The following is a 14,242-nucleotide window of genomic DNA, read 5'->3' as shown; positions in this document are numbered from 1 at the left end:
GGACAGGAGAGGCTGGGAGTGGCTTCAACTCCCGAATAAATGGAATGGAATCGGGTCCTTCAAAAAGAGCCCTTAACAAACGGAGGGCAAAGCACACACAGCATTTTTACCTCTCAGACTGGCAAAGATGCATGATTTCGATGACTCAGTTCTAGCAAGGATCTGGGAAAGAGCGTTTTCAAATGCGGTGGTAGGCTTGTGAATCGCTGCTCCAGAGAGCTGTTTGGCAATGCGATACATGTGTATGAAAATTACAAACTACCCTTCTGCCAGAAAGTCTAACTCTGGGAACTTGTTGTTGCTGCCTTCTCGGTCCCAGGAAGGGACCTGTCGCTCAGTGGGAAGCGGAGCAGCCCCGGCCGAGGGGGTTCTGCCCGGCCCCTTACGGGCGGCGCTCACGCGGCCTGGTGGTCGCTGCTGCCTGGGTGCCGTGCCAGCTCCCGTGTACCCCGAATCTCCAGCGGGAGCAGGACCCGGCACGTTGCAGCCTGTGAAGGAGGCTGAGGATGGGACTGAAATGTGGACCCTTTAATGCACTCGAGCTGCTCCCACAGCTGGGATGGGGCCCCGCAGGCGTGAGGGGAAGGCAGCTTGAACCCTGAATTGACACTTGGTCAAACCGTGAGGACCCTTGGGCGGAACGAAGTTGCCAGGGCCTGGGAGTGGGGTGTGGGGTGTGAGGGGTGATGGTTGCACAACCCTGTGAATGTGCTGAAAGCATTGAATTGTGCACTTTAAATGGGTGGATTTTATGGTCCACCTATCCTATTGCGATAAATCTGTTAAAAAACAAAGATCAAAACACACACGTACACACCTGTACATGCCAGGCACGTGCAGGGTGGCTGTCGCAGCCAACGGCCGGCTGCGGGCATGGCTGTCTGGCCGTGTCCACTGCCAGGCATCGGCCCGGGTGTCCCCACCTTTCCTGGCTCTCCTCTGGGTCCCTTCCTCACCCCTCACATCCAGGTCTCGTAGCGCAGAAACGTCCCTAGCGCTGTGTTCTGTTCTGTGTCGTCTGTGCTCATGGGCACCTCCTGATCGCTGCCCACATGTGCAGGGACCCTAGCGGGTGGCCTCCCTGCCCTTGTGGAGCTCGTATGCAGGGGTCCTCACTCTTCCCGAAGTTTCCACAATATCCTCACCTTAGTTTGTTTCATTAAAAAAAAAAAAATCTAGTAATATCCCTGCCATCTCTGTTTCTTTTTTCTCCTTCACCCTCTCAGCTACCTTGAAATTCTGACCGCACGCCTTTACTGATAACCTCCTAGAAATTCCTGTGCAGTTAGTAAAAGCACAGCACAGAGGAGCAGAGGACGGGGGGCCGTGCAGCCAGGCCGGGGGGGGAGGGGGTCTTGACTTGGGGCGAAGCTCCGACAGTCTTCAGCTGCTGTTTTAGTCATCGTGATGTTGCACATGATGATGTTCTTGATCCCTGTTTATTTCTTAGGTGTTTTTCCTACTTTGTTTTCCAGAAGCTTCTTCATTGATCTTAGTAACCAGCTAACTAACATCTTCTGGTGTGAAAATGAATCGGGAGATTTGCAGTGTACAAACGTATTCAAGTCTGTCAAACAGTGGTTCTCGGGAGGACCCCAGCTTCTTCAGGCTCTGCTCCTGTTTTCGAGGGGCTCACAGTCAAGAGGAGAGACGGGAGGGAATTCCCACCCGGACGAGGCGCAGGTGCCCGGAGCTCGGGTGGGGAGGGTCCCGAGGCTGGTCGCAGGCCGGGGGCGAGAGCAGAGGCACAGCTGCTCGGGGTACCCGGCACACGGGGCAGTGGCAACCGGCACGTCTGTCAGATGCTGTGTCTCAATCATGGGACCTTTGACAGTGCTGTTGATTGAGTGAGCGTGTGTGTCACGTAGCGCACCTCCCTCTCGTCCTGCCCCCAGGGGAGCCCTGGAGGGGGGGCCGTGTGCCCCCGAGTGCCTGCTGGGGTGCCTGCTGCCCCGTTTCCACCGTCCCCCGCGGCCCCTCAGGTGTGTCCCCAGGGTTAGGGTGGCAGAGTAAGTGCCGCTTACTCTTTTCTGGCCTTAGCAGCCCTTAGAAATGCAGCATTAGGTGAAAAAGTATGTCCTAAACAGAGGCACAAATTTTCAGGTTCCAAGGAATCAGAAATACCCATTCACCACAGCATTCTAAAATTAAAGGAAACGAGTGGCTTCTTTTTCCCTGGGCTTAATTTTACAGCTTTTATTTCAGGATTGCGTTACTGTCCAAGAACACTATTTTCATTTCTAGCTTAATTGGAAAAGCACAAGAGAAGAGCACTTGCTTTTTTTTCCCGATGGGAAAAGACCAGCCTCTAAGTAAAAGCAAAATTAGCTAATATTCTGTGTGTTTTTTGGTGCTGAATAGGTTGAATTCAATTCAGATGGAAGATCTAAATAATTCTGGGGCTGTGCTGTTGTCCACAAAATCAGTCTGAACATGGAGAAATGGGTGATTTTCCACCGCTGTTCTTCGTGCCACAGGCGTTCTTTCTTGTCCAGAAGCCTAAACTGCACTTTTCTTTAGATTCTAAGGCCTTCTCAGTTCAAGCAGAGAAGTGTTTAAGGTGCTCCGCCCCCCTTGCCTTAGGGGGTCTGCCGGGCTCTGCATTAAGGAGCACTGAGGGCGAGCGGACAGCCCAGGGTGGAGGAGACGCCCACCCAACCCCTGCAACCCCCGGCATTTTCCGCCGGCTCGGAAGCTGGGGGGGTTCCCACGGGTGTCAGGGCACCGGGCCGAGCAGCCCGGCAGGTGGTGCCAGCCCTGCATTTTGTGATTGCAGGGGTGCCACAGATCTGTGCCCCAAAGGACCCCCGCAAGCCCTCCAGGGCCGTCCATCCAGCCAGAAATTCCCGTCCCTCAAGGTGACCTGTGCTTGGGCCATGGGGAGAGACGGAAGCTTCCAGGGCGGGTGGAGGCCTCAGGCAGGAAGAGCAGACCACGTGCAGCGGGGGCTCCTGTCAGCACTTCTTTCCACAAGGCTTTTGGGCGGCGACAAGATAGAATCTGACAGTCACGGCACATGAGGAGGGCGGGCAGGTGCCCCTGGGAGGGGCTGCCCCGACCCGGCCAGGGACCGTTAAAACGGGGACGTGGCCCAGCACCGCTGGATCTTCTGAGTTTTCTAAAGGAGTGGGAGTCCTGGATTAGAAAAATGTGAAATCACGAGTTTTAAATGGCGTCAACTAATTCAGAATTGAAAAATCACCGTGTAGGGAGAGCATTGCCTTCACCGCCAGCCCCCAGCTGCGACCTGAGGGTCAGCTCCCAGCCCGGAAGGCCCTCGGTCATCGCTGGCGGTCCAGCCCCCAGCCGCACTCGCCCAGCTGTCGACGGTGCTGCCGGAGCCCGGGTGTACCCCGGCGGCACGGCTGCCGCACTTCATTATTATTCCCATTAGAGTCGGAGGTACTTTGAGCCAGAGTCAGAAGGCAGCAGGGGTGCAGGGCAGGGTCTCCTCACCTGGAGGGACTCTGGGTGTCTCCTGGGCTCCTCGCTGCCGGGTTAGTCACGCCTTTAAGTCCTCACCGGGTGCAGGGAGGGGCCCAGTGGAGAGCTGCTTTGCTGAGAGCCCCGAGAGCGTCTGACAGCTGTGCTCTCACATCTCGCAACGTTGGGGCCAGGGATTTGGGCTGGACGTGAGGCCTGGATGGAGCCGTGCTGGGCAGCTGGTGGGCGGGCTGCCCCGCAGGCACAAGACGCGTCCGTCACCCGTGTGGGGCGCTGGGAAGTTAGGCTGGCCCGGGTTGTCCAGGCACCTGCATTGTCCCCCCAGCGGTGGCCTCCGGGGCCTGGCCTGTGGCTCAGGGCGCAGAGGGTGTCCAGTGGCCGGGGTGGAGGCACGTGGCTCTGACATCTCCCAGGAAGCCGGGCAGTCACTGCTGGTCAGTCAGGGCCCTGAGGCCAGCCCAGACCAAAGGGAGGGACACGGGAGTCCCCCTCGGAGGAGCAGAACAGGAGCTGTGACTGTCCCCACGTCGTGTCTCTGGCGAGTGTCTTCAGAAGCTGCCGTGCGTGGTCATTTCATCACAGACTCTCTCCTTTAGTCCCTGGGACAAACATTTCAGGGACGCTCATCATCTGCCCGGCGCTGCTGGGGTGCTGGACGCAGAGAGGAAACGAGACCAGGCACGGCTGTGGGGTCCACAGCGAGGAGGGGGTGACCAGAGGCTCCTACGGGATCCCTCCACCCCGCAGTCCCCGGGCCTGAGGGGCGACCCTGTCGTGTCTGCGTGCGGAATGGGGCCTCACCGGGCTCTTCCTGGGACTCCTGGCCGCCCAGCGTCCTCGGCCCCCATCAGCATCCCCTCCTGTGCCAAGGGATTCTCACAGGTCGTCGCTCGAGTCCCCACCTGCTGAGGACAGAAAAGAAGCAACCCTTGAGCATGTTTCTGCATCTTTTGTAAAATTTTCTCGGAAGACATGCCAGTCCCTCTTTCCATGGTGTTTCCTCCTGGAGAGCTGGTGTGTTTCATTTTTAGGTAAATCGTGAGAAATGTGTGTTCCGCCATATTTCCATTTGTTCCTTAGCTACCGGGAAACTCGGAACCACTCACGGTGGGGTTGGATAGGTGTAATTTTCCTCCCTCTTACCATATGTTAAACGTTTAATTTCCATTTTAACAGCCTTATTTTAAACTTGCCTTTCATGTTGCCACCTATTCTTTTTGGAAATTGGAGGGAACCTGCGATGCATGTTAGGAAATCTTCCTGTGTCATGGTCATGCCCCTCCCCGGGGGCAGACATCAGTCGAGCCCTGCGGGGTCCGGCAGCTCAGCCTGGAGCTCTCCTGACTTGTAAATCAGCATGCAGTAGAGGAGGCTGTTGGTAACTTGGATATAAAATCCAATCTCATCAGGTTTTACGGACTTTTGTTCTATTTAATATCAAGTGCTAAAGTAAAATAGCGAGGCAGTCAAAAATATATTCATGGAAATAGAATGTTTTAATCATGAAACTGATCTTTTGAGACCAATAGGCTTTTATGTAGGTATAATGAGCTGTTTTGGCTGCCAGAATTTGTAGACCCGTTAGGTGTTTAGAATGACCAGAAAGCCCATGTAAAGACGGGAGCACCGGGGGCTGTAATTCCTGCACGTGTCCTGCCTCTGTGCGCAGAGGCCCTGGGCCGGGGAGGGTCGCTTTTACAGGACTAGTGCACTGGGCTCGAGTACCTGTTCAGGTGTTAATTGCAGAGGTTGGCCTGTAGTTGAGGTGAAAACCAACACACTGAGTAGGGAAGAGCAAAGTTCCAACACTCCGTGGACGTGGCAGACTTGAGGCCCCAGGCTCACGGCTGGGAGTCTCTCTTGGGGTGGTTGAGGACCCTCTTCTCGAGGGCAGCGGACAAGACAGAGCCCCTCGGAGGTGAGCGGGCTGACGTGCGGTGCCCAGGCTGGTTAGACCTCCAACACCCCTCTTGGGGTGCAGACAGCGTTGTTGCCCCTCAAGGGCAGTGGGCTTCCTCGTCAGGGCAGAACCTAGCGGTGCCACGAAGACCGCCCACAGCCCTGCGGGAGGTGTGGACATCCACACGTGGCTCTTCTCTCCACCGGATCAGGTTGGAGACCCAGCTGCCTGTGGGTCTGGGGCTCTCTGGCTGTGATCACCCCGAGTGTGACGCCTGTAATCAGAAACAGGTTTGCTGTTTCAGTGCTGTTTCATTACCGATTTTTAAGTGCTACCTTTCACTTCTGTGAGTAAATTCAGTGTTCAGAGATGGTACTGGGAGCCAATTTACTGTCTGTATCAAATCCGCCAGCAAACAGTTCTGGTGGGTGAACGGTGTACATTTTGGAGATGTGGATAACAGCAGGGAGGCGTATGAAAATGTGACTTGGCTCGTAGACTGAAACCAGAGTTTACTTTCCTTTTTCCTTGCAGGCATTTATCCATCCAGTCATTCAACAAATGTATACGAGGCATGGCTTTACCTTCTTAGGTAAATGTCTCCACATACTGGAGAAAGGGTCATGGCTCTTCTCTCCTTTGAGGGAGACGAAAGGCCCCTAATCTGCATCTAGGGAGGGGAGCGGCCTCCGGCCTTTGGCACAAGTAACACGCGTGGAAGAGACGTCATCTGCTCTGAGTGTGGCTGGGACACGCCCCGCCCAGCCCCCTGGGCCACGGTGGGGTCCCCAGCTGGAGGACCCTGGGCAGACGACGCGGCCAGGACGGGGTGCCGGCCCACTCCCGGCCCTCCTGGCCTGAGCCACTTGTTAACGTTGGCTCGGCTCTACCTGCCGGTGCTCTGGTGTCGCCGTTGTCATAGCAACCGGGATGTTTCTGTAACCAGCGGGGTTGGGCAGGGCCAGGGGTCGGAGGCGGGGAGCCAGGCCACGTTCACGGCCACACAAGGTAGTTCAGCATCTCGCAGCTGTTAACCCGATTGTTCAGGGGAGGCGCGTCCGTCTCTTCTGTCCTTGAAGAGAAGTGTCAGCTGCCGCTGCTTGTGTTCTGAGGTTCTTCTGAGAATAAACAGAAAAAAAACCCCAGTTCTGTGTTTTCCACCAATGGCCATCTCCAGTAAGACTTTCAAAAAAAAGGGTTTTTTCTACTTTTAAGAAACACAGGAACTTGCAGCTAAATATCTCATTTCTTGCACAAAAAGTTCCAGCAGGAAATAGGGTCACATCCTAGAGGTGTCAGCTGGAAAGTCAGCAGAGCCGGGCTGTTTGAGGGGGAAGACTTGTGAACGTAAATCAGTTTGGAAAGCGGGCGGGAAGCCGCTGGGCCCCTTCGGACGTGGGTCATCACGCCCCCTGCACGCACCTGTGTGTGCACACGTGACTGCTCACATCTGCCAGGAGCCATCGGAAAGTCTGTCTTTGGACACTTAACAACGGGCTCGAAGCCGGGCAGGGATCACGTGCCCCTTCTCAGATGGTCCGTGGTTCTGTGCCTGACTCTTCCTGGACTGGCGCTTCCCGGGGCCTTGCGGCGTGAGGTGCCGTGAGGATAACCGCACCCCTAGGAAAACATTCATTTGTTATTTCTTTTTCTTCACCATCTGAGAGTCACTGACGACTCCCTGATGATTCCCAAAAGAGAAATTCCTAGAACCTTTTGAGTTAGAGGAGGCTGGGAGGCGTGTGCTGTCTTGCTTTTACGGTTGGGGAAGCCGAGGCCCAGAGGAGAGGCCCGGTATCCCGGCCGCATGTGCAGCGGGTCCGCCTGTGCAGAGCACAGCTGGGGCTGCTAGGAAGCCTCAAAACACTCAATTTATTGGCCCAGAAAACATCCACCCAGTTACTGAGCCACTTCTGTTAACTGCTGCTCTCCTCCGTCCCGAGCAAGAAGGTTACTGAGAAGTTTGAGAGAAAGACTTTGCGCCCGTCAAGCTCACCTCCACCCTTGGGAGGTGGCAGCAGGAAGTTGCCCACTGCGTGTTTCCCCGAGAGCGGCGTCAAGTGTGTTTGTGGGGTGTGGGCGTGGCTCCTCTGGGGGCTGAGCGCTGAGGTTTTCGGTTGCTTTCTGTTGTTGTTGCTTTTCCTTCAGTTTTAACCAGAGGAGGTAGTGCGGCCCTGGGTGGTACTAACAGGTGTCGGCCGTGCCTGGGCTGCATTGGTGGGTGCTGGGTGCTCAGCCCCGGCCCCCTTCCTGGCCCCGGGTCTGGTGCCTGCAAACGCCCAGCCGGGGGACAGGAGGCCCCTGGGAGGCGGGAGCTCGTTAGTGGGGGTTCCTTCCGGGGAGGGGGCTTCTCCTGCCCGGCTGCAAGCCCCTCTGCTCCCGATCGGTCCACAAGCAAAGGGGCTGCTTGGACTTGCAGCCCAAGCTCACTCCCCGCTTCCGGCAGAGGGTCCAGCAGCTGCGGCTTCACTCATGGTCTTCAGTCAGACCCAAGATCAAAGGCGACATGGCGTCCAGGATTCCACGGGGCCGTTGGCAGCTCCTCCCTTTTCTCCAGCGCATGTCGGGGAAGCATGGCCCGTGGCTGGTCCCCCCCACCCCCCAACCCGCCCAGACTTCTCCTCACCGGCTTCTGAACAGCTGGAGTTCATAGCTTACTCATCAGTAAAAAAAGAGTCTTTCTCCTTAATTATTGCCCCAACTTTGACCTAATACTATCAAATTAAATTCAAAATAAAAAGGGACCCGGGGGCTGAATAGATAAGCAAAACGTTAGCCTTGGAAAAGAAGTGAATCCTGTCTCGGGCCATGACGTGGATGCGCCTTGAGGGCATTGTGCTCAGTGGCATAAGCCAGACGCAGAAGGACAGGCAGTGTGTGGTTCCACTTCTGTGAGGTCCCTGGGCAGAAGGTGGACGGCAGGGGCTGGGTGGTGGCAGGGAAATGGGGCTTGTTGTTTAGTGGGTGCAGTCTCAGTTTTACGAGGTGAAGGAGTTCTGGAGATTGATTGTGCCACGGTGTGAATAGAGTTAACTGTGGGTGCTGCTGAGCTATATGTGTGAAGGTGGGTGAGAGGATACATTTTCATTTCTGTGTCTCTTACCATAATTTAAACATTAAAAATATTAAAGGGACTAATGTGGGTAAAACGAAACAATCCTTAATTCCTAGGCCAATGGATTACTACTTTTATAGGAATCCATTGCTTTAGAGGTTAATGTATATGTTACCTTGCATTGTAACAGTACAGATGGTTTTCTCATCAGCGCTTTGGTGGCAAGAAGACCGAGACCTGATGAAGAGCTAATGAACGTGCAGAAGTGAGCAGGAGCCTTGCTGTGAAATGAATCCGTCATTGGGAAAGGTGTCTGTGGTTAACAAGGAGACTAAATAATTCCAGGCTAAACTGATGATAGATTTACATTTGCTTTTTAGGTGAAGCCAAAAACCTTCCCACTTACCCGGGGCCAAACAAGATGCGAGACTGTTACTGCACCGTGAACCTAGACCAGGAGGAGGTGTTCAGGACCAAAATCGTGGAGAAGTCGCTCTGGTAACGTCCGCTGCCGCTTTATTTGGTGCTGACAGTTGCTTCTGTGTGGAGGGAGCCCTCGCTCGATCCTTATCCTCTCTCTCGGCCTGAGAGGGGAACGGGCTCCCGGGGCAGTTACGGGCTCATGGTCCCTAAATGCCCATGATGACCGGGGCAGAGCGGGAATGACAGAGCACATAGACTTATTTGTCGGCTGAGAGGTGGGTGAGGACTGTCTTAAGTCGAGATGAGCTGGGCAGTATATAGTGCAACAAAAGAGGACAAATCAAGGATTTCAGAGCATAAATATTTGGGAAGCTTTTTTTTACCATCTTCCTTTTTCTAAAGAGGCTCAAGACGGGGGTGGAAGTAACTGTTCACAGAGATCAGAGACCTAGAAAGCATTGTTGCTAGATTTGAGGAAGAGAGGGGTCAGGTGAGAGAGGGAAGCATTTAAGCCTTAAGACTGAGAGGTTTGCAGCCTAAGAAACAAGTCCGTGCTCCTCAACCCCAGCTTGTGTAGGAACGCTTCGGAGAGCCTGTTAAAGCCCAGGTGTCGCCCCAGGCGGGGAGGGTGGGGCGGTGATTTGCATTTCCCACCAGCTCCAGGCCTGCTGGCCCCGGACCCCGCCCTGGGGTAGGAAGTGGTGGCACCTGTGGTCACAGCATGTCTCCGGGAGAGGGAGTGGGTAGGTGAGGGGGGCCTCTGCCGCCCTGGCAGGCAGGCGGGCGGGGATGGTGGCGTGAGTCTGGGTGAAGCACAGCAAAGCCGGGTGGAGTCCCAACCAGAGTAAGCGGTTCTGGAGCCGGTGCTGACAGTGGCCCCACCCTCGGGCTTAGAATTGCGGGTTGTACGGGTCCATCCAAAGAGCTATCTTGGGCCTGAGAACATTTTTAGCAGATGAATTATATCCTTGCATATTGCTGCTTCTAAGTGGGAACAAACAGCACGTTCTGATGACTTAATGAATTTAACTTTTAGAAACTGTTAAGACCTCCTGCCCCCGAAACATGGAGACACTTCCCTCCTCCGTCTGCCCCGTTGTCGCCCAGACTGGCAGGGCCGCTCCTGAGGCCCTGTGTTATTTGAATGTACCCTCCGGATTCTCTGAAGTAATCTGTTGAAGGAGAACGGGAAGACTGAGGAGTCTGTCAGGAGTCGCGTGTGGCTTTGGGGCTGATGTTGAAGGTGCTGCCGTCGCCCTCAGGGTTATTTCCGTGAGCTCCCCAGGAGAAGGGTCCACGTTGGAGGGTTGTAAACCTGGAGAATCAGCGTCCGTCCCTGCAAAGCTGGGCTCCCCGCAGACCTGCCGGGTGAGGGTCTCTGGGAAGGGAATTGGGGAAACTCTGCTTTAATTGAGGCCGAGAAATAGGGACCATTCCTGAAAATATTCCTTACAAGTTTAGAAATAGAAATCATAGTTTCTGGTTTTGGTGGCACAAGAAAATGTGCTTTTGGAGCAGAGAAGGGAGGCTGAGAGCTAAATGAAAATAGTGGTGTAGTAATATTGTCTCTTCTGGGAAGTCAGCTACCTGTGATACAGCCAGAATCAGGGGCAGCCCCCACTGTCACCAGAAGCCAGTTAACTCTAGTGAGTATGCCGAGGTGATTCTCCCAACTCATCAGAGTGTCTAACCCTTCACAGACCATTCCTGCTTTCCTCAGACAGTTTTAATAAGCTTAGTTTTTGAAAGGTTAATTTATTCATTAGCTCAATTAATATTTATTGAGTGCTTATCTAATATACCAGATAAGTCAGGGAGTGCTGTAAACAGAAAGTTAAAGCTGACAGCAAATAAAGAGACAAACCTACACAAAATAATTCGAAGAGGTTAAAAAAATATGAGACAAGAAACAAATGGGACCTAATTAAACTTAAAAGGTTTGCACAGCAAAGGAAACCGTAAACAAAGTGAAAAGACAACCTACAGAATGGGGGAAAGTATTTATAAATGATACTACTGACAAGGGATTAATTTCCAAAATATACAAACAGCTCATACAGCTTAATAACAAAAAACCAAACAACCCAATAAAAAAATGGGCAGAAAACCTAAATAGACATTTCTCCAAAGAAGATGTACAAATGGCCAACAAACACATGAAAAGATGTTCAACATCGCTAATTATTAGAGAAACGCAAATCAAAACCTCACTGTAATGAGGTACCACCTTACACAGGTCAGAATGGCCGTCGTTAAAAAGTCTACAAATAGGGGGCTTCCCTGCTGGCGCAGCGGTTGAGAATCTGCCTGCCAATGCAGGGGACACGGGTTCGAGCCCTGGTCTGGGAAGATCCCACATGCCGCGGAGCAGCTGGGCCCGTGAGCCACAACTACTGAGCCTGCGCGTCTGGAGCCTGTGCTCCGCAACAAGAGAGGCCGCGACAGTGAGAGGCCCGCGCACCGCGATGAAGAGTGGCCCCTGCTCACCACAACCAAAGAAAGCCCTCGCACAGAAATGAAGACCCAACACAGACAAAAATAAATAAATAAATTAAAAAAAAAAAAAAAGAGCATAATCAGACTACATATTTAAAAAAAAAAAAAGTCTACAAATAATAAATGCTGGAGAGGGTGTGGAGAAAATGGAACCCTCCTACGTGGTTGGTGGGAATGTAAATTGATACAGCCACTATGGAGAACAGTATGGAGGTTCCTTAAAAAAGTAAAAACAGAGCTACCATATGATCCAGTAATCCCATTCCTGGGTGTATATCCAGAGAAAACCATAATTCGTAAAGATGCATGCACTCCAATGCTCATAGCAGCACTATTGACAATAGCCAAGACATGGAAGCAACCTAGACGTCCATCACCAGATGAGTGGATAAAGAAGATGTGGTACATATATATATAATGGAATATTACTTAGCCACAAAAAAGGTGAAATAATGCCATTTGCAGCAACACGGATGGACCTAGAGATTATCATACTAAATGAAGTAAGTCAGACAGAGAAAGACAAATATATGATATCGCTTATAGGTGGAATCTAAAAAAATGATACAAATGAACTTATTTACAAAACAGAAACAGACTCAGACATAGAAAACAAACATGGTTACCGAAGGGCATAGCGGGGTGGGGGGAGGGATAAATTAGGAGTTTGGGATTAACCATACACAATACTATATATAAAATAGATAAACAGCAAAGACCTACTGTATAGCACAGGGAACTATATTCAATATCTTGCAAGAACCTATAATGGAAAAGAATCTGAAAAATAATATATATATCTATTCTGAATATATATATATATATATATATATATATATATATATATTCCTGGATCACTTTGCTGTACACCTGAAACTAATACACATTGTAAATTAACTATACTTCAATTTTAAAAATGATTTAAAAATGTGGGTGTATGTGGCCATTTAGCACTGAGGCAAAACCCCTATTTATACTGGTGAGGGGCAAGCTGGTAGCCCCAGACCTTGACTCTACAGTGTAAGGGCAAAAGAAAATAACATGCTCCATAAAAGAAGTTAGCAAGGAAAATTGTGCCTCCACTTGGTGCTGAGTACTTGAAATCACAAGCTGGCTCTTGTGAGTGTGTAGCTTGAATCCGCACCACAAAACCACACACGTACATTAATGCAGTCTTGGGTTAGTAGTTTGTAACGCCTGCTGAGGCAATGACAGGGCAGTCGAAAGCAAATCCACTCCTCTCCTTCAATCTAGGTCTCAGGATTCTCCAGTATAACGTTTCAGGGAGCTTGAGCTCAGAGGAGAAAATGCACAAAGAACACAGAAATAAAGCATCATGTGCATTTTCCAAGAGAAACAACAGACAGCAGAATCAGACCTGCAATGTTTGCAGAATGTCAGCTAACAAAGTTTAGTGAACTTAAAAGTAATGAGACAAGATTGAAACCATGAGCAGGATAAGGAACGATGAAGAATGCCTGCACCAATTTGAAAAAGAATCAAATAGAATTTCTAAAAATGCAGATCACAAGAATTTAGATGAAAAACTCAGTGAATGAATTAAATAGTTGATTAGACATAGCTGAAGGGAAAATTGGTAAACTGGAAGGTACATTTGAAATATACCCCAGAGGGACTTCCCTGGTGGTCCAGTGGTTAAGACTTTGCCTTCCAATGCAGGAGGTGCAGGTTCGATCCCTGGTCAGGGAGTTAAGATCCCACATGCCTCGTGGCCATAAAACCAAAACATAAAACAGAAGCAATACTGTAACAAATTCAATAAAGATTTTTAAAATGGTCCACATCAAAAACATCTTAAAAAACAAAAAAGAAAGCTACCCCAGAGACACAAAGGAATGGAAAGTGTGAGAGAGGTTTAGAGACACAGAAGGTAGAGGGATGTCTGAACACGTCCTGTGGGAATTCCTAAGGCCAGAGACCACGGGTGGAGGTCACGGGAGGTGGTGTCTGAATGCAGCTCAGTTCTTGAGGGGCCGGATCTGGGGGGCAGAGCCCAGCGGCACAAGACCCAGACCCAGATGGCAGCTGCGAGGGTGGAGGGAAGGGGGCATGCCTGGGTGACAAGGAGGGCATTGCGCCCTGGACAGGCCACCGGCACCGGCAGCCGTCGGGGTTCAGTGTTGCCCGCACAGAGCAGCTGCACGCCTTGCTGTGTTGTGGCCCTAACTCCCGGATCGTCCTCCAGGCTCAGCATCGCCTGTGAGGGTTGATCATTTGTTTGGCAAAGTTGCTGTAGGAAACAGAGAGCCTACGTCTGATCTCTGGACCTGAGAGGGCCGGCAGGACCTGGTGCCCCGTCTGGGGCTCGTAGTCAGAGGGGCCTCGGTGGCCACAGAGGGTCAGTGCCACCCAGCGTGGTCTGTCCTCCCTCAGGCTGGAGTGCAGATGGAGCATGAGGACGAGAGGGCGGACACACGCCCCCTTCCCTCCTTTCTCCGGGGGAAGGGGTCCGGGCATCGGGCTGTGGCCTGGCTCTGTGGGTGTCCCCACGCCCTGGGTCTGCAGAACGCCGCTCACCCATGAGCAGGTGTCACCGTCCCTGCCTTCCTTTCCTGCATGTCTGGCGTGGGACAGGGGGCACTGAGAGGGGACTGCTGTTGCAGATTTACTGGGGGAACCCCCTGGGTCAGACACCTCGGGGAGAAGGAGCCTTTTCCGGCCCGTCCCTCCTCCAGGACGGTGATTCGGGGAAAGTTCTGTCCTCCTGAGAACAGTATCTTCCTGATGGTGCAAGTGGACGGTGTTCACATTTAACTTTTTACAGCTATAATTTTTAATCATTTAAATGGCAAGTCATCATTTCTTTACCGTTTATTTAAACAGAAAGGCTCTGTGAAACTGGGTTGTCAGGGTCCAGGCGGGTCAGCCGCCCGCCTGGGGCCACAGTGCATCTGCGGAGGGCA

The 14,242-nt window shown here is 52.2% G+C and overlaps 1 protein-coding gene across 4 annotated transcripts in view; it reads left to right on the top strand.

Moving 5' to 3' along the window:
* Positions 1 to 14,242, top strand: part of RASA3 (RAS p21 protein activator 3) — an 89,964-nt gene that overhangs the window by 26,793 nt on the left and 48,929 nt on the right. For all 4 annotated transcript variants that reach the window (XM_068526464.1, XM_068526463.1, XM_068526462.1 and 1 more), the window contains exon 2: positions 8,780 to 8,897. In XM_068526464.1, the coding sequence (XP_068382565.1) occupies positions 8,780 to 8,897 (118 nt within the window). The remainder of the gene's footprint in view (positions 1 to 8,779; positions 8,898 to 14,242) is intronic.

This window comes from Eschrichtius robustus, chromosome 18 (genome assembly GCF_028021215.1).
Source record: "Eschrichtius robustus isolate mEscRob2 chromosome 18, mEscRob2.pri, whole genome shotgun sequence".
In the NCBI taxonomy this organism is placed as follows: Eukaryota; Metazoa; Chordata; class Mammalia; order Artiodactyla; family Eschrichtiidae; genus Eschrichtius; species Eschrichtius robustus.
This window is presented reverse-complemented; position numbering and strand designations above follow the sequence as displayed.